Here is a 26705-nt window from a genome sequence, read left to right as displayed (position 1 = left end):
CCACTGACCTCACCCCTGGGGTGATGGCTGAACCCCCACCTTTTGGCCCAAAGGCCCGTGCTGTGTTGTTGGCTTACACCAGCCAGAAGGCTGTGGGCTAAAGACTGTTTGTGGCTGTGTCCTGCCCCGAGTGCCAGAGTTTCCCCATAGACTACTGATTACTGTCTGCCTGTAGTGAGGCGGAGCAGCCTCCCTCCCCACACAAGAGTGAGGAACCACTACAATATCAAAATTATATGACAGTGGTGAATATGGGGGTTCCACGGTGCTACTTTGAGGTACAGAGTGTCATAAAGCCCATATCTGAGGGTTGAAGCTAGAGGAGAGTTTTTGAGAGATGCCCAATCTCAATGGAAAGACTCAGAGGGATGGAGACTCTGCCCCATTGCTGGGGTACTCATTCCCAGGGTTAATTCCCCTCTTGGGAGAAAATCTGCCCCTTATTTCCCGTCTGAATTTGTCTGACTTCATCCCGCAGCCGTGGGCTCGGGCTCTGCCCTTGTCTGCTAGGTTAAACAGCCTCTGCTCGCTCCCCAAAACCTCCTCCCCACAGACATATTGATCGTCAGGAATCTCGTCCCGTCTGCACCTTCTCTGGGAGAAACTCAGTAGATCGGGCTCCTTCAGTCTCTGGCTCTCAGGAAGGTTTTCCAGCCCCCATCGCTCTTCTCTGAGCCCTCCCAGTTTCCTGATGTCCTGTTTGCCATTTGCCCCCCCTCCCCCGATCTCCCTTTCTCGGGGTGGCACTTGCCTGGAGCAGGGGGATGTGAGGAATAGGCATATCCCAAGGTAAGGAAGATGCTAATTCTCCAACCAGGGGTGTTGGCCACTGTCCAGAATAACCAGGGTGGCAATAAAGGCCCCTCACCCTCCTCTCCTGCCCTGCAGGCCGGCCTTTGCTGGGAACAATGGGCTGGGGACAACCCTCCTCGCCCTGACCTTCCCCCTCTGCCGCTGAAGACGCCCCGAGGGTAGCCCCAGGAGTGCAACCGCCAGCCACTGCAAAGCACATTGGCCAAACCGGGGGGAGCACAAGGTGGAGACAAGGGCCGGCTTTCTGAAGGGATTCAGGGGCGGGGGGTGGGGCTGATGGGATTGTTCATAAGCACCTAACTCCTCACTGCAGAAACCCAGGTTCCTGACTGCTGGGGGGGGGCACTGACCCCGGGGACCCCCACTCCAGCTGCCTCCTGCTCTGGGGGGGGGCGGGTAGGGGCGGGAGCGGGATCTCCCCGCGAGCAGGAGGCTGCTGGAAGATGGAAAGGCTGAGGACCGCTAAGGCAGCCAATCGCGGGATGGGGGTGTTGGGTTGGGGGGGTGCTGGGTTGTTGTGGGGGGGCCTGCTGGCTTCCAGTTCCCCACGTGGTTTCCAGGAAACCGCGTCTGGCTGGTTTCCAAGTCCTGGTTTCGCCTCAGTCACGGGATGGGGGAGTAGGGGGGGCTCCAGGAGATAAATCAGGTCTGGAGCCAGCGAGCCCGGGCTGCTTGGGCCAACTTTCACTTTCCGGCCGAGCGGGAGCTTTATAAGGAGAGCCGGAGAGCGGGGCGCCGTCCACTCCTCCGCCCGCCGGGCCAGCAGACGCGCCGCGCCGCTACAGGTGAGAGCCCCCGGCCCCTTTCTGGGGTCCCCCAGTTCGGAGCCGGACGCGGAGGGCCGGCGCCCCCCCCCACACCCCCTCTCCCGGCTCGGAGCCGGATGCGGGGGGCCGGCGCCCACCCCCCCCCAATCACCCCCTCCCCCAGGCTGGGAGCCGGCTGCGGAGGGCCGGCGCCCCCCCCCAACGCCCCCTCCCCCAGGCTGGGAGCCGGCTGCGGAGGGCCGGCGCCCCCCCCCAACGCCCCCTCCCCCAGGCTGGGAGCCGGCTGCGGAGGGCCGGCGCCCCCCCCCCCAATCACCCCCTCCCCCAGGCTGGGAGCCGGCTGCGGAGGGCCGGCGCCCCCCCCCCCAACGCCCCCTCCCCCAGGCTGGGAGCCGGCTGCGGAGGGCCGGCGCCCCCCCCCCAACGCCCCCTCCCCCAGGCTGGGAGCCGGCTGCGGAGGGCCGGCGCCCCCCCCCCAACGCCCCCTCCCCCAGGCTGGGAGCCGGCTGCGGAGGGCCGGCGCCCCCCCCCCAACGCCCCCTCCCCCAGGCTGGGAGCCGGCTGCGGAGGGCCGGCGCCCCCCCCCCAACGCCCCCTCCCCCAGGCTGGGAGCCGGCTGCGGAGGGCCGGCGCCCCCCCCCCAACGCCCCCTCCCCCAGGCTGGGAGCCGGCTGCGGAGGGCCGGCGCCCCCCCCCCAACGCCCCCTCCCCCAGGCTGGGAGCCGGCTGCGGAGGGCCGGCGCCCCCCCCCCAACGCCCCCTCCCCCAGGCTGGGAGCCGGCTGCGGAGGGCCGGCGCCCCCCCCCCAACGCCCCCTCCCCCAGGCTGGGAGCCGGCTGCGGAGGGCCGGCGCCCCCCCCCCAACGCCCCCTCCCCCAGGCTGGGAGCCGGCTGCGGAGGGCCGGCGCCCCCCCCCCAACGCCCCCTCCCCCAGGCTGGGAGCCGGCTGCGGAGGGCCGGCGCCCCCCCCCCAACGCCCCCTCCCCCAGGCTGGGAGCCGGCTGCGGAGGGCCGGCGCCCCCCCCCCAACGCCCCCTCCCCCAGGCTGGGAGCCGGCTGCGGAGGGCCGACGTCCCCCCCCCAACGCCCCCTCCCCCAGGCTGGGAGCCGGCTGCGGAGGGCCGGCGCCCCCTCCCCCAGGCTGGGAGCCGGCTGCGGAGGGCCGGCGCCCCCTCCCCCAGGCTGGGAGCCGGCTGCGGGGGGCCGGCGCCCCCTCCCCCAGGCTGGGAGCCGGCTGCGGGGGGCCGGCGCCCCCTCCCCCAGGCTGGGAGCCGGCTGCGGGGGGCCGGCGCCCCCTCCCCCAGGCTGGGAGCCGGCTGCGGGGGGCCGGCGCCCCCTCCCCCAGGCTGGGAGCCGGCTGCGGGGGGCCGGCGCCCCCTCCCCCAGGCTGGGAGCCGGCTGCGGGGGGCCGGCGCCCCCTCCCCCAGGCTGGGAGCCGGCTGCGGGGGGCCGGCGCCCCCTCCCCCAGGCTGGGAGCCGGCTGCGGGGGGCCGGCGCCCCCTCCCCCAGGCTGGGAGCCGGCTGCGGGGGGCCGGCGCCCCCTCCCCCAGGCTGGGAGCCGGCTGCGGGGGGCCGGCGCCCCCTCCCCCAGGCTGGGAGCCGGCTGCGGGGGGCCGGCGCCCCCTCCCCCAGGCTGGGAGCCGGCTGCGGAGGGCCGGCGCCCCCTCCCCCAGGCTGGGAGCCGGCTGCGGAGGGCCGGCGCCCCCTCCCCCAGGCTGGGAGCCGGCTGCGGAGGGCCGGCGCCCCCTCCCCCAGGCTGGGAGCCGGCTGCGGAGGGCCGGCGCCCCCTCCCCCAGGCTGGGAGCCGGCTGCGGAGGGCCGGCGCCCCCTCCCCCAGGCTGGGAGCCGGCTGCGGAGGGCCGGCGCCCCCTCCCCCAGGCTGGGAGCCGGCTGCGGAGGGCCGGCGCCCCCCCCTCCGCCCCCTCCCCCTGGGTGCAGTGGAGGCCCTTGCAGGTATGTCTGCACTGCAATTAAACACCCGCGGCTGGCCTGCCGGGCTGCAAACTCGCCCTGTAGACGTGCAGGCTTGGACTGGAGCCCGAGTGCGGGGACTGTGCCTAGGCGGACAGGTCCCAGGGCCCCGGCTCCAGCCTGGCCCAGATGTCTACACAGCAATTTTTAGCCCCCCAGCCTGAGTCAGACCAGACACCGGCCGTTCCACGGGGCTTTTATTTCAGTATCGAGGTACCAGAGACTCCCCTGTCGTTTCCACACGCCCTCCCCGGGCTTCACCCCAATGGCCCGTGGCCTCCGGTTCGCAGCGTCGCTCTCTCGGGGCCCACCTCAGCCGCAAAGTGGGTAACTCACTGACAGGCTTTGCACCCCCCCCTCTAGCCCAGCAGTGCCCCTGTACCTCACCATCACTACCGCTGGCCTCTGCCGGGCGGGGCAGTCACCCTGGGAAGGAGGGACAGCCAGGTTTCTTTAATTGAACGCACTCTTAGATTTTTGTTTTTTTTAAAAAATAAATGTAGTCCAGAGAGACCCATCCATGAGATTCCCAATTCTTAGTCAAGAGCGAGAGACCGTCCCTGCCCTAGCTGAGATCAGGGCCCTGTTGTGCCAGGCGCTGCCCAGACACACAGCGAGAGACCGGCCCTACCCCAGCTGAGATCAGGGCCCCCTCCTGCCGGCTGCTGCCCAGACACAGTGAGAGACTGGCCCTGCTCTGAATGGGTCGCAGTCCAGACAAGATAGACAAAGGCCAGGCAGGTCAGCAGAGAAAGGAAGGGGTTTCCCCAATGTCCATGTGTTAGAACTGGCAAGAGAACCCAGCCGCTCTGACTCCTAGCCCAGTGCCGGACCCACTGGACTCCTGGTATAGTGGGGCCTGCTCCAGCTCCTTCCCTGGCTCTGGGCAGCCCCTCGCTGCCTGAGGTTAAGGAAAACACATGAGAAGGCTGAAAACCAGGAGATTTTAAGAAAGAATCCAGGTGGGGCTGGGCCTAGTGGTTCTTGGTGTCTGGGCTTCCTGGGGCTGCCCTGCCCTGTGGTTTTCCACACCGGGGCAGGGGCCACAAGCCGGGGTAACTGGGAGTTCCCCATCCCCCTGGGACTCCAGGCACTGGGGACAGAAGACAGAACTGTCACAACAAAGATACAAGAGGCTCCCCCCATCACCAAACTCAGCCTGCGCAGCTGTCAGCTTAAAGGGATTTTGGCTCCTCCTTTCTGGTGATTCCAAAGGGAGTTAGGAGCCGAAATACCTCTGAAGGTCAGGACCCTTCTTTCCATGGCGAAGATGACGCTGCTGGGTGCTTTGGGAATCGGCCCCCAGCGTTTTCGAGTGGCGGAAAACATCTCGCTGTGGCAAGTTTGTGGTGCTTTGTTCTTTCCTCTCTTGTGCTGAAACTTGCTCAAAACATGCCTGAGCTGGAGATCCAAAAACCACTGGCTTTCTTGTGAGGTCTTGGGCCTTCCTGGCTTTGTCTGGGCACTTTCAGTGCGTTGAAATCAGGAAGAGCAGTTGGGCGACATTTTATTTTGCGCAACTAGGATTGTCGGACTGGCCAGACTGGCTCAGCCCAGAGGCCCTTTGACTGTGTCCTGTCTCTGATAGTGATGGTACCAGATGCTTCAGAGAACCCCACAGTAGCAGGTTAGAGAGATTCTGACAGCAGGGACAGTTCCTGCCTGACAGCCGTTAGAGGTGGGGTCATGCCCTGGAGCATGAGACTGTTCAATCTTATCAAACTTAACAAAAAAATTTATTTTCTAATGTCATTCTGGCTCTCCTCATTAGCCATATCAATGTCAGATCCCTTTCTGGGTCTTGCTGGGCTCTTGGCATCAGCGAGATCATGAGGCAGTGAGTTCTACAGGCAAATCCCAGGGTTGTTGTGAAACAGCATTCCTTCTACTCCATTTCACAGGGGCTCCCTATCGGTTCCATCACACATCCCCTTATCCTTGCGCTGGGGATCCTGGAAACTCTTTCACCCCCTCACCGGCGTTCTCTGCTTTGTTTCCCAGCCCCGCGATGCTCTCCCTGTTCTCCGGCACAGAGAGCGAAAGGGAGAGGCTCGTGCGCGCCAGCCAGTCGCTGCTCGACTCCCTGCAAGGATGCATCTCGGCCACCCGCATGCTGCTCCGCATCCTCACCCAGCACCTTGACACCAGCGTGTCCCTGGAACCGGTGGGGGGCGACGTCGACGTGGGGGAGAACCTGGAGCACCTGCTGCGGGCAGCGCAGGAGATGCACGCCACGGCGGAGCAGACTGACAGACATGTGCAGAAGAACACCAGCCGGGACCTGTACGCCCGCATGGCCTCCCCCCACACCTCGCTGCAGGAGAAGGGGGCCATCGTCCGGGACTTCCACCAGGCCACCCTGGGGATCTTCGGCAGTGTGGGTGGCCCCGTGGTGGCCGTGCTGCTGCGGAACGCCGGCCTCCCCGAGCGGCTGGAGGCGGCTCTGCGGGAGGCGGAGGCCTCCCCGGTGCTGCGCCTGCCGATGGACGCCCTGCGCCGGAGCAGTGAGGAGATCGCCAGGGCTGTGTCTGCTTGTGTCGCCCCTGGGGGCCCAGCTGGGGAAACGGCTGCAGGGCCCCCCAAGAACGGCCCCTTCTCCGGGACTGGCGTGATGCAGAGCCTGGGCGACTACCTGCCTGACGCCCTCACAGGGCGCCGGGCTAGGAATGCCCTGGCAGCAGCCGCCGGGCACCTGGAAGAGGCGCTCCGGGCTCTATCACCGGCCTGCAAGTCTTTCCAGTTGGCGGCTGCCGCAGCTGAGGTCTACATGGCCCTGATCGCAGAGCAGCAGCCGGGACCGGGAGAGGGCCCGGGCCAGAATCCTCCCGGCGTCGCCCATTGACCTGCGCAGGCAAAGCCATGACAGCGCCCCCCTCACCATGGCACACGCACCGGCAGGCTCTGCCCTGGGCTCTGCGCTGGTTAACGAGCCCGGCACAGCCCAGCATGTGGGGCTGGCAGCCGGGAACCACAGCAAATAAAGGGACCTGAGCAAAACCGTGGGCCTGAGTCTTAGTGGTTTGTCCCGGCTGGCGTGCTGGCCCACCCGCCTTCGAACCAGACTCCCCTCCCGGCCCCTGGTGTAAATCAGGAATGACTCGTGGGGGGCAAGTCTCCTCTCTGATGTAAATCAGGAGTAACTCCATGAGTGTCAAGGGGCTGATTCCCCCTCCCTCTGGTGTAAAGCAGGAAGAACTCCCTTGGACTCAATGGGGCTGATTCCACCTCACTCACCCTGGTGTAAATCTGGAGTAACTCCAGGGGGTCAATAGGGCCAATTCCCCTTGTGTGATGTAAATCCAGAGTCACTCAGTGTGTGTGAAGATGCCATTTCCCCCCACAGTTTAAGTCAGCAGTAACTCCACTGGAGTCAATGGGCCCGATTCCCCCTCACTCACCCTGGTGTAAATCAGGAGTAATGCAAAAATGCCATTTTCAAAAACGATTTTTGGGTTCCACTAAAACAAAAACATTCGAGGTTTTGGTTAGAAATCGGGAAGAAAGGCAGCGAATATTCTCCTGCCACGTTCAAAATACGGAAACCTGCTGGGTTTTAACCGGAAAACAAAAACCTGAGCCACAAATGGTCCGGTTCCTGCTTTTCCCGCCTCTTTTTTTTTTTTTTTTAGTGGGGGGAGGGGCAGTGAAAAAACAAAAAAAAACAGAAAGAAAAACAAGTCTGGAGGGGAGGGGGGTGGGTTGAAAGTTGGTGATTTGGGGTTTTTTAAAACTTCCCTTTTTTTTAAACAAATGAAAAAAGTTTGAAAACTGTCACCTGACTTTTCTTTTACGTTGAAAAGGACCCCTTGGTCCCAGCTTCAGGTCCCGTTTTCTCCCAGGTTTTCCAAACCACCTCGGTTCCCGTGCAAACGGGGAGCCCGGACATCTGGACATCAGGGGCTTGGTGTCAGCCAGGCAACTAAACCTTCTCCTCCTGCAAAACAAGTGTCCCGTTGTTCACACTCCCTCCCTGGTCCCCGTCCTGCCAAGCACAAACACGACCTGCCAACGGCCCCGTTGAACCAACCCCCGCAATGGGCTCTCCAAAGACCCCAGCTCCCCGTGTCACGTGGAGGGTCCTGGGGCTGGAGAGCGGGTCCCAGGTCCTGGCCCCCCACCTCTGCACAAACCCAACTCTCCCTCCTCAGAGGGCAGGGTGGACTCCTGGCTCCCCTGCCTCATTACCATAGCACTGCATGGGCCTAACACAGGCCAAGCCCCCCTCGAGTCCTCCAATGGGGGTTACACAGACCCCTCCCGCCCCTTGGCTTGACTCACAACGGCTCTTCCCCACCAACGCAGCCCCCCACCTTGCCTTGCACTCCATGCGCTGGCAACTCGCACTTCTGGGCCCGTTCTGTGGTTTTAGCCCCAGGCCAGGCGTTTACATGGCATCCGTTTCAAGCAGCTCCTGGTTCGGGTGCCCATTGCCCTCGCTCCGGGCTCCAGCCTTCTGCCCCCACTTCTGCCAGCATTTCCTCCCCAAATCTCCCGCGCTGCCCACATCCCACTCCCCAAATCTCCCGCGCTGCCCCCCTCCCCAAATTTCCCTCGCTGCCCCTGTCCCGCTCCCCAAATCTCCCAGGCTGCCCCCTCCCCACACACCCTGTCCTGCTCTCCTTCTGCTCCTTGGGTCAACCCCCACATCATTTTTGTGTTTGGCCAACGGCGGTGGGGGGAAGGATTAAGAAGATCCTGGCTCTCCCGCCATTTATTTAAGTTTTTGGAAACATATTTTTAATGGAACACCCACCATTTGAACCCAAAATGTCCCCGTTGCCAAATGGTTGAAGCCATCATTTAAATATCTATGTATCTATCTATCCGCATACACTCTCTCCCTCTATCTATCTATCTATCTATCTAACCAGAAATCTAAATTTTGACCCACAAGTGTTCTTGGTCCAGTTTTTCGCTCTGTGTGCCGGGGGGCAACCTGTGGCCTATTCTGGGACCTCCTACCCCCCAGGCTGGGCAGACTCAGGAGTCCAGCCCCACAGGGCAGCCAGGGGCTGTGTGAGTCTGAGCTCATTCCCCAGGGGGGGATGGTCAGGTCTGGACATTGACCCGGCCCGTGGCGCTTTGCCTGGGCTGGACCAGAACCCACCCACCCTACAGCGGGCCAGCCCCCATTAAGGTCTCGCTCTGTCACCGGGGAAGGCACGCGGCTTCACCATCTCCTGGGACCGAACCTCAGCACCTCCAGCCCCCTCCCTCCAGCGACTCCACTTGAGACGGGCACCTGAGGGAGACGTGAACCCCCAAAGGGGCACTGCCCCCGCAGCATGAGCTGGGGCTCCCAGCTGGTGGGGGAAGGGCAGGCGGGTTTCTCAGGTGGCTACACCCAGCATGGCGAATCCTCGGTCAGCCCAGAGAGCCGGAAGCTACAGCCTAGGCCAAGTGTGTCCGCCCTTGGCTCCCGCTCCTCCAGCTGGCTTCCTGCAAGGGGGGGTCACCCTGGGCGTTAGTTGCTAGGTCAGAAATGTCCCGGCAGGTTGGCTTTGCCATTGTCTTCATGGACTCGCCAGTGACACTGGCCCCAAATCGAGACAGCCAGGGATCCTCTGGGTGGCAGCCTGCGCGAGAGAAAACAGCCCTTTTCCAGCCCCTAGGGGCCAGCGCAGCACATATGGGAAACTGAGGCACACACGGTCTTCATACAAAGTAGTGGAGACACTTTCCACTGTGCTACTCCATGCAGGTGCAACCTAAGACTCACAGGAAACATGCGTGAGCAGAGCTCCCATGACTGCCGGCTGGCATGGACACAACCACGAGACTGAGTAACTCCCCCGCCCCACGTGTCTTGAGTTTGAAGGAACACACACACAGAGTAGGGCTTGTCTCCTCCAACACACACACACACACACACACACACACACAGAGCAACTCTATGTCCAAAGGGTTCCTATGTCACTGTGCATCAGATAAGCGCCTCCACCCCCAAAGATTCCCCTCATGTGACTGGGGTATGTGGCCCAGCCTGCCGGGTGAAGTGGTGTCTGGGGCGGAGCAGGAGTGGAGTATGGGCGGGGCCACAGGTGGGCTGGGGAACTAACATCCCCGAGTGACAGTTTCACCCACCGCCCATGACAGCAGGTAAGAGCAGGTCGGCTCCCGCACACCCAGTGTGCTCTCCAATCTCCTTAGGAAGGGCTCATGTTCACAGAGCCAAATGCGTCGGTGCACGTCTCCCCCTGAAAGATGGTACAAACAGGTCGTCAATACGTAGGCTGGGACTCTCCTCCAGCTTGGGACCACCCCCGCAGTTCAAAATCTTTGTCCACCAGACATGTGTCCAAGTGTTGAGTAGTGGGGGGAGTGAGGCCAAGTGATGATGTCTCTTCCCTTCTTTATAGTTTCTTGAAGCTTGCTGAAAAGATCTATGCTGCTACATGGGGGTCAGTCAGTCCCCATAGGTCAAGCAGTCTCCATTGCTTACGTGAGCTCTTTGAGAAGTCTCCACTGCATACAGTCTCTGGGATAGTGGATTCTTTCCTTGGTGGGTGTTGACGAGCCATGAACTGCTGTCCGGCAACATCATTGTTGTGCCTGAAAGGCTGATTCTGGGTGTTCCCAACCTCACAACATATTTCAGTAACACATCCAGCAATACTTAACAACTTCACATACAATGATAGCACATATCTGCAGAAAAGGACCTAGGGGTTACAGTGGACAAGAAGCTGGATATGATTCAACAGTGTGCCCTTGTTGCCAAGAAGGCCAATGGCATTTTGGGATGTGTAAGTAGGGGCATTGCCAGCAGATCGAGGGATGTGATCATTCCCCTCTATTCGACATTGGTGAGGCCTCATCTGTGTCCAGTTTTGGGCCCCACACTACAAGAAGGATGTGGAAAAATTGGAAAGAGTCCAGCGGAGGGCAACAAAAATTATGAGGGGACTGGAACACATGAGTTATGAGGAGAGGCTGAGGGAACTCGGATTGTTTAGTCTGCAGAAGAGAAGAATGAGGGGGGATTTGATAGCTGCTTTCAATTACCTGAAAGGGGGTTCCAAAGAGGATGGATCTAGACTGTTCTCAGTGGTAGCTGATGACAGAACGAGGAGCAATGATCTCAAGTTGCAGTGCGGGAGGTTTAGGTTGGATGTTAGGAAAAACTTTTTCACTAGGAGGGTGGTGAAACACTGGAATGCATTACCTAGGGAGGTGGTGGAATCTCCTTCCTTAGAAGTATTTAAGATCAGGATTAACTAAAGCCCTGGCTGGGATGATTTAGTTGAGGATCGGTCCTGCTTTGAGCAGGGGGTTGGACTAGATGACCTCCTGAGGTCCCTTCCAACCCTGCTATTCTATGATTCTATGACCCTGATCTAAGTCAAGGCCTGTGTAATGTGGTTGGGTCCTTGATCTCTGTCAGGGTCCCGTGCAGCAGCCGGCACAATGGGGGCCCTGATATGGGCAGGATCTGTGCAGAGCTTAGCACAATGGGGTCCCAGATCTTGGATGGGGACTGCACGATGCCCCATACAATGGGAGCCCTGATTTCAGTCTGGGTCTTTCCCGCGCCTGGCACAATGGGACCCATATCTCAGTAGGCGCTGCTCTGGTGCAAATAATAATAAAAGTTGTACCCTGGGAGGGTTTGGAAGCATCTGGCTGTTAAACCCCAACCGGAGAGTAAATTCTTAAATTGCTCCTGTCACATTTTTGTTTTATTCCTGAGCTGCAGTTTGAGCTACTGCTGCAGAGTTTATACACTGATTTGCTTGTTGAGGCTGAGCTTAGGACTGGCCAAGTGTCTGGGAATCACTGACACTGCTTAGACTAAACTGGGGCATGTGGACTGTAGTTGCATTGAGCTCTGACAGTGGTTGGTTCATATGATGCTATAAACCAATTTTGCAACAGATTTACTGTGTTCTGCAATCAGTAACTGTAGTGAGGCCATATTGGAAATCCTGGGACTTCTAAAGGCCCCTCCCCCAGCCTAGCAGGAAGGACCACTGGACCCAGGAACCAAATGAAGACGGGGGACAGCTAAGGAATAACAGGGACAGGAGTGAAAGTCATAGATTCCAAACTAGGGGTACAGAGGGGTACACCAAGCAGAGAACCCTGGACAGTGCCCACTGCTCCTCAAAGTTGTCAAGGGAGCTAGCAGATGCCACTCAGAGGAACTCTGCCCAGATGTATGAGACCAGGGAGGAAAGGAAATAAGCCACACTGGTACGGAGCACCCCTCATCTAGCATCCTTCTGCTCATATTGTAGATGGTGCCTTTGGCCAGGGCCTGGAAGAGGTTCATAGAATCAAATCATAGAATATCAGGGTTGGAAGGGATCTCAGCAGGTCATCTAGTCCAACGCACATTCTGCATGAGGGAGAGGGTACGGGGGTCTCTGTGGGGAACTGTGACTCTTCGCTGCCATGAGGCGGGCCGGGTGGCTCGGTATCCTTTACTGCCTTGTCTCTCCCCCCCGGGCTGTGAGCCCGGGCTGCCGTCGGGCATAGGGGCACCAGTTTAACAATACTGCATAGGGCCCCATAAATCCTAAGGACGTCTCTGCTGAAGACGTTGCATCCAGCAGGGCAGCCAGTGGAGAGGAGTGGTGAGTGAGTGCCTGGGCAGCAGAGTGAGAAAGGGGCCTCTTTACCCTAGCCCCTGGGTGGGAGGTGAACTCTGCAGATGCACCTCTGAACTCTGGGGCTGCACTGACCAAGGACAGCAACTGTGAGTGGGGTGCAGAGAAGGGACAGGCAGGCTGAAGGGACTTTTGGGTTGCTGAACTTGAGGGAAAAGGACACCGGCCAACCCACTTGGAGGTGGGTCTTTTGCTCATGGTTTATGTGCATGAACTCTGTTTGTGGTGTTTTCCCAAATTAATGTCAAGTTACTTCCCTCCTTTTATTAAAAGTTTCTTTGCTACACTCAGACTCTGTGCTTGCGAGTGGGGAAGTATTGCCTCTTAAAGGCGCCCAGGGGGTGGTGTGTAATTGTCCCAGGTCACTGGGTGGGGACTCGAGCCATTTTTGTGTTGTATTGTTGAAAAGGAACCCCTCGATACTGAGCCCAGCCCTTTTTTCTGCCAACTCTGACTGGCAGAAGGGTTACATCTATCCACAGCAGCAGAGTGAATCATTCTGTTCTCAGCAATTGGAGGTCCTCTTCTCTTCTCCCCAGGGCAACCTGGTAACCCCTTCCTCAGCCTTCTTCCAAGTAGAGGATAGACCTGAAACCCTGAATTCTCTGCCCCCACCCCGGGTCCGGTGCACAAAGAGAAACATGGGGAATTGGACCCCTGGCACTCTGTCTCCTGCTTTGGAAGACCTGAGGCAATCAGGCACTGGGCTGATTCTCAGCCATAGAATCATAGAATCGTAGGACTGGAGGGACCTCAAGAGGTCATCTAGTCCAGTCCCCTGCACCCATGGCAGGACTAAGTATTATCTAGACCATCCCTGGCAGGGGTTTGTCTAATCTGATCTTGAAAACATCCAATGCCCCTCTACCATGTACATTGGCCAGACCGGACAATCTCTACGCAAAAGAATAAATGGACACAAATCCGACGTCAAGAATTATAACATTGAAAACCCAGTTGGAGAACACTTCAACCTCCCTGGACACTCAATAACAGACTTAAAAGTGGCAATTCTTCAACAAAAAAAAATTTCAAAAACAGAATCCAACAAGAAACTGCAGAACTGGAGTTCATTTGCAAACTGGACACCATGAAATTAGGCCTGAAAAAAGACTGGGAGTGGATCATAGAATATCAGGGTTGGAAGAAGAAAAGGAGTACTTTTGGCACCTTAGAGACTAACCAATTTATTTGAGCATGAGCTTTTGTGAGCTACAGCTCACTTCATCGGATGCATACCGTGGAAACTGCAGCAGACATTATATACACACAGAGATCATGAAACAATACCTCCTCCCACCCCACTGTCCTGCTGGTAATAGCTTATCTAAAGTGATCATCAAGTTGGGCCATTTCCAGCACAAATCCAGGTTTTCTCACCCTCCACCCCCCCACACACAAACTCACTCTCCTGCTGGTAATAGCTCATCCAAACTGACAACTCTCTTCACAATGTGCATGATAATCAAGGTGGGCCATTTCCAGCACAAATCCAGGTTCTCTCACCCCCTCACCCCCCCTCCAAAAACCACACACACAAACTCACTCTCCTGCTGGTAATAGCTCATCCAAAGTGACCACTCTCCCTACAATGTGCATGATAATCAAGGTGGGCCATTTCCAGCACAAATCCAGGCTTTCTCACCCCCCCCCCCTTTTTTTTCCCGGGGACACACACACACACACACAAACTCACTCTCCTGCTGCCAGCTGAGCTCCCCCTTTCCCAGAAATGGGAGAAAGCCAGGAAGCGGGCCTGGCTCTCAGTCAGTAAACAAAACTCTGGATGACCTTAATTCTTGCATAGAAACACAGGCGAGGGACTGGCATTTGAAGCTGTTTAGCCTGGCGTCCATCCAACAGCTGCGTGAAAGCTTCTCTCCCTCCGCAACAGAAGATAGTTCCCTACAAGATATTACGGTGATGAGGTCCCCCGGGTGCAACATGAAGTGTGGGGCTGCTGAGCCCCTATTTCCCACCAGCCTAGGCTGCCTCTCACGCTGTGATGCTGATGTCAAGCTATACACCTCTGATAGGCACTGCACTGTCACAGCCGTCCATAGGCAGGGAAATACCCAACCGAGTTCCATGAATGCTTCTCCCAGCCACTCATGAACCAACATAAGGAGCATTGTGTGGACGTGCACAAGTGATGTAATTACAGTAGTTTGTGACCGTCAATGGACCTTAAGTTGACTCCACTCTGTAGTGTAGATGTGGCCCAAGGCAGGAGACGTGGCCCAAGGCAAATGGAACTCCAATTCTTGAAAGCGATCAGGAAAGAGCTGACACACACATGCATCCTTCTCCCATTTTTTTAAATGAGTTAACGGAGAGGATACGCAACATCACTAGAGATATAACCAGGACAAAACCTAAATCTCTAGCATACCAGTGCCAGGCCTTAGCCACCGATCCACACCCCGTCTGGCATTGGATGTGATAAATTTTAAATGCTGAATCTGATCAATTCCAGAATTTCAGGGCATGTTCTAGGCAACAGTGGTCAGAACTCTGTTGATTTGGGGGATATTCAGAACATTGAAAGAGGGGGAAATGGGTGACATATGGAATCACTCTCATTTTAATAAAGAACAGGAGGACTTGCGGCACCTCAGAGACTAACAAATTTATTTGAGCATGAGCTTTCGTGAGCTACAGCTCACTTCATCGGATGCATATGGTGGAAAATAAAGTGGGCAGATTTATATTTTCCACTGAATGCATCCGATGATGTCAGCTGTAGCTCACGAAAGCTTATGCTCAAATAAATTGGTTAGTCTCTAAGCTGCCACAAGTCCTCCTGTTCTTTTTGCGAATACAGACTAACACGGATGCTACTCGGAAACCTCTCATTTTAATAGCAGCCATTAGCACCTTGCAGCGTAACAATACCCCTGCTCATCCTTCCAATAGAGTAATGTGTCAACACCCTAAATGACAAACTATCCCTGTTGGGACCCAAAGGAGAGATATTCAGCCAGCAAGGGCAGCTGGAGAGAGAAGGCTTCATTCATCCAGGGCCATCCTTACCCATATGCAAACTATGCAGCTGTGTAGGGCACCAGGAAATTTGGGGCGTGCTGCTCCAGTGGCCAGCCCGATTCCCCAGCCGGCTGAGCCTGCCAGGAAAGCTGCCCCCGCCCCTGCTCCGCCCCCACCCCGCCTCTTCCCCAAAGCTCCTGCCCCAGCTGTGCCCCCGCGCCACCTCTTCCCACCCCTGCTCCGCCCCAGTCCCTCCCCCACTCCACCCCTTCCCCAAAGCCCCTGCCCCTGCTCCGCCCCCACACCACTTCTTCCCACCCCTGCTCCACACAAGACCTGCCCCCACTCCACCCCTTCCCCTGAGCTATGTCCTGGGGGACTGCAGCAGGGGTCGGGCGGGAAGTGGAGTGACCCTGCCCCAGCCAGGTCCGCTCCTCCGGCTCCCAGCCACACCGCCGGTGAGTGCTGGGGGGCAGTTCTCCCCTACCCCCCAAGTCCCAAGGCTGAGAGCCAGGGGAGCAGAGCGAAGCGGGCTGGGGCCAGGTCACTCCACTTCCCGCTGCCCTGTGAGTGCAGGGTTGGGCCCTCCCTGCACTCACTGGGCAGCAGGAAGTGGAATGACCCGGCCCCAACCCGCTCCACCGGCTCGTGCTGGGGGGTGGTTTCTCCCCTGCCTCCGAAGCCCCAAGCCTGCTCCTGCCCCCCACAGAACTTGGGCGCAGGCCCCCGCGCGGATGCCTGGGGCCAACTCCCCCACCCCCCACAGAGGGGCACCACGATGTCTAGGGACGGCCATACATTCATCCTTACCTCCTTCCTAAACTCCTGCCACCTCAAAGCCTGCTCAAGGCAAGGAAGAGAAAGCACCAGCTGTCTGCACCTCCCTTGCCTTATGGGGGGAAGGAAGGTACTTTGGAGCTGGGGAAGACACACACAGACCCAGGCACAGTATGGAGAATGGGTAGCCCTCTGGTATGGGTGGAGAATGGGGAACCCTGGCAAGAGGGGATGGGGGACACACAGTGCAAGGAGGAGATTGCAAGGCACTGCAGGGAGCCCAAGAAATAGAGGGGGATGGGAGGGTGGCACACAGGGAGTAGGTGGGGGGAATGGAGGGGTGCAATGAGCTCGGCCTGCAAAGTTACAAAATGTGCAACCCTTTAGAGTTATCTCTACACTACAAAGAAACAACCCTCCTCTCCCGGAGCCAGGGGTACAGGCCAGGTTTCCTAATCTCCAGTGCGGTACCTCTGACTAGAAGCAGCATGACATAGAAGCAGCATGTCTGGGGCTCTGACCCCAAGCGGGCGTTTGCCTCTTGGGTTTTTTGGTAGGCTTTCCTGAGCTCCTTAAGTTTCACGCAGCACTGCTGCGGGTCCCTGTTTCGCCTCTGTCCTTCATGCCCTTGGAGATTTTTTCAAATATTTTGGCATTTCATCTTTTGGAACCGAGTTCTGATAGCACGGATTCGTCTCCCCAGACAGCGGTCAGATCCAGTACCTCCTGTTCGGTCCATGCTGGAGCTCTTTTGCGATTCTGGGACTCCACAGTCACCTCTGCTGATGAGATCTGCACGGTCACCTGTGCTGATCAGCGTGCCATGCTGGCCAAACAGAAAATTAAATTCAAAAGTTCGCGGGGCTTTTCCTGTCTACCTGGCCAGTGCATCCGAGTTCAGAGTGCTGTCCAGAGCAGTCACAATGGAGCATTGTGGGATAGCTCCCGGGGGCCAATATCATCGAATTGCGTCCACACTACCCCAAATTCGACCCAGCGATGTTGATTTCAGCGCTAATCCCCTCGTCGGAGAGGAGTACAGAAATCAATTTTAAGAGCCCATTAAGCCGACAAAAATGGCTTCATCATGTGGACGGGTGCAGGGTTAAATCGATCTAACGCTGCTAAATTCGACCTAAACTCGTAGTGTTGTTGCCGGCACCCAGTACTGAGAGGCAAAACAACAGCAGGGGTTTGTTACCTGGTATGTTTTACTTAATAATCACAATAGGGTGGAGAAGCAGAAAAGTTTATTTGCAGCTGCAAACAAAGTACAGGGAGAACAGAATTTTAAATCCTGCACACCAGAGCAGGTCATTATATATATTTTTTATATTTTTTAATGTTACTGCACTACACATTAGCCACTTAAAACTTTGCACAAATATTTTGCCTTTTTATATGGGTTACAACAATGTTTATTTTCTGCAACCTCTAACAAGCATTCCTAGCAACTTAAACAACCAGCACATCCTGTCTGGCCTTGTAACTGTCTCCTATTATTTTTAACTTGGTGTCAGCAAACCTTACACTATAAGGCATTATCTGCGGCTGCAACATTGTTTTAAGACCAAAAGAGCTTACTCAAACCAGCCAGGCCTGAATTCTGTTAAGAGGGGTTAAGAAGAAGCCCTTTGGCCTTCAACAGGGAGACTTCCTCGACCCTTATGGCCTTTTATCCCCTCGACTTAACTAGTGGCCATGCCCTGGGGTCTCCAACAGTGTAGACCAGGGCTGAGTGTGTCTTGCCTAAAGTGCTTGGGGGAATCTGCTCAGGAACTAGAGCTGTTGCATGTCCTCTTCACATCGAGGGAGGGGCAGACTGGGTAATAAACTTACACTGGTCAGGCTTCTGACCAGAGCAGGATGGTACAGCCCTGGAGTCCTAGGGGGAGAGCTGGGGGAATTGGCTGGAGCCTCCCTATTGATGGTTCATGAGTGGCTGGGAGAAGCATTCAAGTAACTCAGGTGGGTGTGTCCCTGCCTGTGGATGGCTGTGTTAAGGACCTGGAGGGGTTTGCAGCTTGTCACAGCATCACAGTGTGAGAGGGAGCCCAGGTTGGTAAGACAGAGGGCTCAGCGGGACCCCAGTTCCAGGTTCCTGGGGAACTGGTCACATCTGTATTGTGCAGGCAATGGGCAATGTGGATTCAATTGCAATGTGTGCTCATTGCTTGTGGCTTTATCATCATTCAACTGCCCCCTCCCCCCATAGAAATGCTTTTAACCTTTAATAAATGCCCAAGGAATTTGATCTGGCACTTGGTGCATCTGAGGTTTATTGCAGTTAGGAAACACGGATTAAAGGGCATAAAATGGACCCAAGCGTCAGCCTTGCTGGTTGAGTGTTTGGACTGGATCTTTGTATGTTGGAAAGGGAGTCGGTGTTTATAGGGATATCAGTGTAACCCTTCCACCAGTGCTGGCAGCCAAAAGGGGTTCAATTTCCGAGGGGTTCCTTCTGCAAACTTAAAATCGACTTGAGCCACACCCAGAAACCTATGGAAAGTATCTATACTGCCCTGTGTATACCGCTCTGGGCACCCGTGATAGTCAAGGCACCCCACTGAAGCATTGACTCCTGGCAGGTTCCATAGGCGCTGACTGCGTGGGTGCTCTGGGGCTGGTGCACCCATGGAAAAAATTGTGGGTGTTTAGCACCCACTGGCAGCCCCATGGATCAGCGCCTCCCCCTCCCTCCCAGCACCTCCCAGCTGCTGCAATCAGTTGTTCAATGGGGTTCAGGATATACAGGAGGAGGGGGAGACACGGGGATGAGAAGAGGCAGGGCAGGGGAGGGGGCTTGGGGGAAGGGTTGGAGCGGGGGTGGGGCCCGGGGCGGAGTGGGGGTCGAGAACCCCTTGGGAACTGGGGAAGTCGGCACCTCTTGGGAGTTCAACAAAGAAAGCTTTATTATTAGCGGGGACAACAGAATAAACCTGGGGATGCCAGCAATTAATACATCAACAGTATCTGGGGTGTAAGACACACACCCCTGATCCAGACAGTCTTACCAACAGTCCCAAGCATAGTGCGCCTATCTCAGTGGTGGGGGGCAGGTGCATTCTCGCCTCTTCCCTCCTCCCCTGCTCCCCACTCACTGTGTGTTGTCCAAGGCTGGCCAAGTCCAAACATTCAGGAAGGTCTATCGGCTGCCTGGCCTGCTCCAGAATCTCTGCAGCCTGACCCAGCCGAAGTGAGCGCAGGTTTGATTGCTGGGTAGGGAGGTGTAAGGGACCAGGGCATAGGCAGGGCCGGATTAACTCTCCTGTGAGCCCAGGGCTATTAGAGTTGGTGGGGCCGCTGTATACAAGTCTTTTTCCTGGGAAGGAGTTTGGTGCAGGGCGGGGGGGGGCAGGGGATTGGGGGGCAGGAGGGGCTGCAGAGTCTGGGAGGCAGTTTGGGTGCAGGACAGAGCTCTGGGCTGATGCAGAGTGTCGGGGTGCAGGAGAGGGTGAGGGTTGTGGGCTCTGGGAGGGAGTTTGGTGCAGGAGGGAACTCTGGGCTGGGGCAGGGGATTGGGGTGTGGAGAGGGTGTGAAGTTCCCCTCTGGTATTATCCGGACTGGTGATCTGCTAGGTCACTCCAATCCTTGATTCTGGGAGCCAGCCTTACCCTGCTCTGCTGTGAGAACCCCCACTCCTGGGCTGTTCACTCACAGCCTCTGGCATGTAAACTGCTCCCAGCTACTTGCAATCAAATGACACTAGCCAATATCTCTGGTCCCAGACACAACCCTGGGAACCTCCGTCTTGCAGTGTCCAGTCATGGCCGCTGGACACTGCAAGCTTATATGAGTTTGTCAATTTAACAAAGAAATTGATATGTACCAGGCTTGTTATCCCAAGGGGAGTCTTTGACACGCTTCAAACCAAACACACGGCTTCAGGTAGAACAGACAACCAGATTTACTAAATATCAAGATAGATTTTTAAGTGATTATAAGTCAAAGCATAACAAGTCAGATTTGGTCAAATGATATAAAAGCAAAACGCATACTAAGCTGATCTTAACACTTTCAATGTCCTTACAAACTTCGATGCTTCTCACCACAGGCTGGCTGGTTGCTCGTTAGCCAGGCTCTTCCCTTTGCTCAGTGCTTCAGTCGCGTGGTGTGGTGTCTGTAGATGTAGGTGGAAGAGAGAGGAAGAGCATGGCAAACGTCTCTCCCTTTTATCATGTTCTTTCTTCCCTATTGGCTTTCCCCCCCACCCTTCAGAGTCAGGGGAGCATTACCTTATCGCAGATCCAAACTGACCAAAGGAAGGGGGGTGACTCCCTCAAGGGTCTAACAGATTCTGTTGTTGCTGCCTAGGCCAGTGTCCATTGTTCCTGTGAGGCTGGGCTGGGTTTGTCCCATGCCTGTCCTGATGAGGTGTGAACTGCCCCTCTGCTCTTGGAGAGTTTTTGTCTGGGCATGCTTTAATCCATGAGGATACATTTTCAGCCTTATAACTATATACATGAAATTATAAGCTGTAACATCACTGTAACAACAATGCTCAGTACATCGTGAGCCTTCCAAAGACACCCGACATGACAAACTTTGCATTGGATACCATACAATCATTTTACAAGGATGAACATGGGGGTGCTAGGTGTTACCTGAGGTACAGAGCATCATAGAGGGGTGTGGGCTCTCGGCGGGAGTTTGGTGCAGGAGGGAGCTCTGGGCTGGGGCAAGGGATTGGGGTGCAGGAGGGAGTTCAGGGACTGAGAGGGAGTTTGGGTGCAGGAGGGGCTCTGGGCTGGTGCAGGGTCTTGGGGTGCAAGAGAGAGTGAGGGGTGTGGGCTCTGGGAGGGAGTTTGGTGCAGGAGGGAGCAGAGTGTTGGGGTGCAGTAGGGGGTGTGAGGTGTAGGCTCTGGCCAGGAGGCGTTTACCACAGGTGGCTCCTGGCCGGTGGCACAGCAGGGCTCAGACAGGCTGCCTGCCTGCAATAGCCCCACGCCACTCCCGGAAGTGGCTGGCTGCTGGCACATCTCCGCTTGTGCCTGGGGGGAGGGGGACAGCATGTCTCTGCGCTGACCGTGCCCACAAGCGCCACCCCCACAGCTCCCATTGGCCAATTCCCGAGATCGGGGCCCCATTATGCCAGGAGCTGCACAGCCCCTGGCTGAGATCAGGGCCTCCATTATCCTGAGCACTGCACAGCCCCACCGGTGAGAATTTTCACAAGATCTCAGCTCTCATGAACTCCTGGAAATGAGCAGGGAGATTTTCGAACCAGCCCAGCGCACTGCTGCTGACGGGGACAGTATGTCATCTGTGAATAGGCAGAGCCATGCTCAGACCCAGCCTTCTCCCTTGGCTGCTCTCTAGGTCAGAGGAGCCATGGGGAGCCCTGCAGCTGCTCTCGCTCGCCCGAAAGGCCTGGCAGGAAGACGGGGAGCACACGGCTTTCTCGGACCCCATCCCAGCTGGGCGCAGAGGAACAGAGGACACCGGCATTGGGGCCCGGCTATTTCTACTGATGCCAAGGGAGAGTCTGAGGAACCAGAGCCGGGCCCAGTCTTTTCAGCCACAACTTTTGCAGGTGAAAAACGCAGATTCATCGATTGCAGAGCCGGAAGGGGACTGCCCTGGGGCCCATCTAATCCACCCAGAGCAGGTGGAGGCAGGTGGAGGGTCCACGGCAGCTCCACACAGCTCCCCACCTGGCCCTTTCTGTGGCCAGGCTGCGGCTCCGACCCCCTCCCACCCACAGCCTCCAGAGCCAGGCTGGGGAGAGCTGCGCTGGCAGCTGGGGGGAGCCTGGGTCCCTCCACTTACCCTGGGCGGGAAGCCTGAGCAGAGATGCCCAGGAAGCTGCAGGCAGCGGCGTGTGTTCAATGTACCTTTATTAAACCAGCGCGGTGACTGTGAACCCAAAAGCAACAAATACCGAGATTAGTGAATGAAGGTAAACGTGGATACGCGCTGCCTGGCGGGTATGGAATCTAACAACGTTATTAAGTTAAACATGATCTGTGGCAGGGAGTGAATGAGTCAATAAAGCATCACATGATCGCAAGATGCCGTGATTAGAATCGATATTGACTGTCAGCCTGTTTATATGGTGATGGCACATGGTACCGGGCCAATTATTGTGAGTTTGTATTACGGTAGCAAATAGAAACCAGGGCCCCATTGTGCCAGGCGCTGTATGACGATATAACACAAAGACTGGCCCTCCCAGAAGAGCTTTCAATCTAAGTGTAAGGCTATTGGCAATAGGTAGATTCAACAAACAGGCCAAGAAAAAGAGCAAGGAAACAACAAGACGATACTGGTCAGCATGGAAAACCACACACAGAGCAAACCCACTGCCCCAGCATTGCAGCTAAATGCAACTGACCAGATTCACAGGGCAGGATTCTAAGGAGGCTTTTAGTCCTTGTCTTCAAAGGCCAGGTTTACTGGATCCACGGCTCTAACCCCCTACCCCGTGGATGCTCTTGTGCCGGTAGAACAGTGACATTCTCCGGTTCAGCTTAAACCCCCTCCCAAGTGACATAAACGAAAGTGAAAAAAGCCACTCTTCTGCCAGCGTGAGAGCGTCCACACACAAGGTTACACCAGGATCACTCTATTGGTTTAAATTCACACCTTAGGTTATGCCAAAAAACTTTCCCATGAGGACAAGGCCTTCAGCTTCTAAGCTGCAACGGAGCTACAGCTGATCGGCACCAGCTGGGATCTGGCCCCACTGACTCCAATGGAGCTACGGCCCATTGACCCCAGCTGGGATCTTCCCCACTGACTCCAATGGAATGACAGCTGATCTGCCCCAGTGCGGGGATCCAGTCCATTCATGTTTGTAAGGTGCTCAGATACCGAAGGGATGGAGGAACCCAGCGGGACCTAGGCTGATAGAACCGGATTCAGTATAATTTTATTTTTGTTGTATGAATGTGAAGAAGGAAGCTGCCTCATTCCTTGTGGGGTAAAACCTCAGGAGCACTGAGCTGTTACTGAGTCTGTCTCATTCATTATGGGCGCTTTGACTTGTGTGCAACGACGCCCAAGATGGTTTATGGTGGGCAATACACCGCGTTTATTGAGAGTACAATTTAAGTATTAAAATCAGCATGTGCTTCCATTCACACACACACACACACACACACACACACACACACACACAAAAGGTTCTGCAGCTGGATCTTACAGTTACCAGTCCTTAGTGTTGCTCGGTCAGTTCCAGTGGCCAGCTGAACCTGCACACGAGGGAGGGGAGCAGGGCTGTTGAATGCATTCGAAGCTCCAAGGTTGATGCAGAACGAACCCAAAGTCCCATGGCAATACACCCTTCTTTTATAGCGATAAGTTCCCATACAAGTCTATGGACATACCTGTGTTACACCAGAGCTGTCAATCACGAGGTATACAAGGTTGCTCTTAATTAGCATTATTGTGAGTTGTTACTGGGAGGATCTGCAGCTGTTTCTTTCTCATCCCTTTGGCTCAACTCCTTATCTCGTCCTTGGGGCGTATGCCTTTGCTTTAGGGTCATCAATCTGCCATCCGGGTGATTGATCATAAAGTTGGTGCCTCTTGACTCCTCCACTCCCTTCTTGACCATCCGGCCCAGTTGTCCTGACTCAGTTAATTAGCATACATTCTTCACTCCCATCAAACAGTAAATAACGCAATTACAATCATAAAACATCTGTCTTTCGAAGAACAAATGTTAACACAATCAGCAAAAAATAAACTCAGAATAATTTCTTCATACTAATTCAAAGCTAGCAAAATGGAGTATAAGGCAAAATAAGCAAAATTTTACTTAAGACAATTTCTTCTCGTTAGGCTTTTGGCCTACACATGCAACTCCTGGATGAAGAAGCAGGAATCTTTCCTGCTTGAAGTCCAAGACTGTGTCTTCTAGACAGCAGCAGGCTCATCCAATGCAACACCAAATCCTAGACGGTGTTTTCCCGTTCGGCCTCCAGAGCTTTGCTCAGAACCCGCTGGGTGTCGTCAGCTACAGAGGCCAAACACTTCCGCAGCATGAAGTACGTGGTAACCAGTGCCACCCCTCCTGACACCATGGCACCAAATACGGGGAGGCGCTTCCACGAATATTCCGCTACCATCATGGCAGCCCCCACCGAATCCAACAACAGCTTCAGAGCCATCATGGGGGTCGTTCCCAAGGACGTCATCACAGCCGTCAGCTCCCGCACGGGCTCCCCAACCTGGTGGGCGAGAGCAGAGAGGGACCTGTCGTCCACGCCAAAGCTGCTGTAGTGTTGGAACAGGTGTTTCCGGAAGCCAAAGAAGGTGCACAAGAAAGCGATGCCTGGGACAGGAATGGCAGCGAGAAGACATAAGAAAAGGGCTGTTTTCCAAATCTCCCCCTTCAGGTCGGCTTTCTTCTGGTTGACAATGCGGGAGGCGACAGCAGGCAGGCTAAGCAGGAAGGCGTGTCTCTTCAGGCTCGGCAGCTCCGTCTGCAAAGTTTGTCGCAGGAGGGGAAAATCGTAGCAGTTGGGTTCCCTATTCGAAACGACAAAAACCTGTGGGTGGCCCACTCCCTCAGCTGCTACGCCTCTCCTGCAGTCCTCCCTGATCTGCTGCAGGATCCTCTCCTGGTTGTAGCTGGAGGAACGCTGCCTCCTGGAAGCATCCAGGTCCACGTCGGCTTTGGAGCGCACAAAGTAGAACCTCTTGCCCATTCTCTGGATCTCACGGACCAGCCTGGCGTGGTCGGAGCGGAAGCGCTGGGAGCCGACGATGATGAAGAACTCGTATTGGCTCAAATTGAGCCGCTCACAGTAGGTGTCTAGAGGGAAATAGAATGTCCCCACCCCTGGCAGGTCCCAGAGCGTGACGCCTGGAAGGATGGGATCTGGATAAACCATCGGCTCCCTCATGGTATCTAACATCCCAGTTTCAGCAGCGCCTTCATCACCAGCACATAGCCCCCGCATGGCGTTGATGAGGGAGGACTTTCCGGAGCCCGACTCCCCCGTGATGGCGATGCTGAGGGTGTGGCTGTTAAACGACTCCAGCGGTCTCTGCTGCACATTAGAAATCGCATCTGTCAGCCTCCCTTCATAGACTGCGGCTTTGAACTCATCGAGAGCCATGGCGCTCAGTCTGCGGCAGAGAAGAAGAAACATTAGAAGGACCGCTATTCGACACTGGTGAGGCCTCATCTGGAGTACTGTGTCCAGTTTTGAGCCCCACGCTACAAGAAGGATGTGGAAAAATTGGAGAGAGTCCAGCGAAGGGCAACAAAAATGATTAGGGGACTGGAACACATGAGTTATGAGGAGAGGCTGAGGGAGCTGGGATTGTTTAGTCTGCGGAAGAGAAGAATGAGGGGGGATTTGATAGCTGCTTTCAACTACCTGAAAGGGGGTTCCAAAGAGGATGGATCCAGACTGTTCTCAGTGGTAGCAGATGACAGAACAAGGAGTAATGGTCACAAGTTGCAGTGGGGGAGGTTTAGGTTGGATATTAGGAAAAACTTTTTCACTAGGAGGGTGGTGAAACACTGGAATGCGTTACCTAGGGAGGTGGTAGAATCTCCTTCCTTAGAGGTTTTTAAGGTCAGGCTTGACAAAGCCCTGGCTGGGACGATTTGATTGGGGATCGGTCCTGCGTTGAGCAGGGGGTTGGACTAGATACCTCCTGAGGTCCCTTTCAACCCTGATATTCTATGATTCTACGATTGAACATTTCAGTTCCTAGTTAAGGCTATGTCCAGAAAATCCTGCGCCAACAGCACAGTGTCAAGCCCTCAAAAGTTAGGAAAAGGCACATTTATGGCGGCCCATGCAACCTTAACTCTGCCCCTTACGTATCGGACCCGTGCGCTGAATGAGGCAGGGGCTGTGTGGAAAAAACAGGAGTCGTTTGGTTTTAATCATTATTTATTATTTGTAGCATAGTAGTGCATAGGAACCCCGACCGAGATCAGGGACCCCATTGTGTGAGGTGCTGCACAGCCCCTGGCTGAGATCAGGGCCCCCATTATCTGAGCACTGTGCAGCCCCACAGGTGAGAATTTTCACAAGATCTCAGCTCCCATGAACTCCTGGAAATGAGTGGGGAGATTTTCGAGCCAGCCCAGCGCACTGCTGCTGACAGGGACAGTATGTCATCTGTGAATAGGCAGAGCCATGCTCAGACCCAGCCTTCTCTCTTGGCTGCTCTCTAGGTCAGAGGAGCCGTGGGGAGCCCTGCAGCTGCTCTCGCTTGCCCGAAAGGCCTGGCAGGAAGACGGGGAGCACACGGCTTTCTCGGACCCCATCCCAGCTCGGCGCACAGGGAACAGAGGACACCGGCATTGGGGCCCAGCTATTTCTACTGATGCCAAGAGAGAGTCTGAGGAACCAGAGCCGGGCACAGTCTTTTCAGCCACAGCTTTTGCAGGTGAAAAACACAGATTCATCGACTGCAGAGCCGGAAGGGGACTATCCTGGGGGCCACCTAATCCGACCCCCTGCGGGCCACAGGCTGGACACTGTCCCCAGCACGAGTTCCTCTGCAGAGCGGCTTAGCAGCTGCCCCAACAGAGCCCCGAACTGCAGCCACACCGGGGGAGGCGCGAAGGGGGCCCAGGGGCCGGGTGTTCCCCAGGAACTCACAGGAAGGGGGGGAGAGGAATTTGAGGATGGGGAGGAAAATCCCTAGCAAGGGGAATCTCTTACCGTCCCCCAGGCTGGGCTGCGCTCAGGGGGGGTTGATGGTCTCCGGGAAGGGGCAGCAATCTGTGGGCACACGGCTCACCCCGTCCCGTCCACAGTGCCTCAGCTGCTGTCACCGTCTGTGGGCTCCTCGCTCCCCCTCTTCCTG

At 56.4% G+C, this 26705-nt stretch overlaps 1 protein-coding gene and 1 pseudogene across 2 annotated transcripts; one reads left to right on the top strand and one right to left on the bottom strand.

The window, feature by feature from the left end:
* Window positions 1-1410: 1410 nt before the first annotated feature.
* LOC311512127 (uncharacterized protein C12orf60-like) lies at window positions 1411-6553 on the top strand. Its single transcript, XM_084613197.1, has 2 exons — window positions 1411-1598; window positions 5553-6553. Exon 2 carries the CDS (start codon window positions 5560-5562, stop codon window positions 6391-6393), a length of 834 nt encoding a protein of 277 aa, XP_084469323.1. The 5' UTR covers window positions 1411-1598; window positions 5553-5559; the 3' UTR covers window positions 6394-6553.
* A 13316-nt stretch (window positions 6554-19869) lies between these two features.
* Window positions 19870-25075, bottom strand: LOC311512627 (interferon-inducible GTPase 5 pseudogene; annotated as a pseudogene). Its single transcript has one exon. The product of its transcript is annotated as an interferon-inducible GTPase 5 pseudogene (transcript).
* Between the last annotated feature and the right edge of the window lie 1630 nt (window positions 25076-26705).

Source organism: Lepidochelys olivacea (assembly GCF_965140295.1).
Source record: "Lepidochelys olivacea isolate rLepOli2 genome assembly, chromosome: 24".
NCBI classification, from domain to species: Eukaryota; Metazoa; Chordata; order Testudines; family Cheloniidae; genus Lepidochelys; species Lepidochelys olivacea.
This window is presented reverse-complemented; position numbering and strand designations above follow the sequence as displayed.

Bases quoted from the DNA above. Each gene is read 5' to 3' on its own strand.
- LOC311512127 (XM_084613197.1), top strand. From the start codon at position 5,560: ATGCTCTCCCTGTTCTCCGGCACAGAGAGCGAAAGGGAGAGGCTCGTG.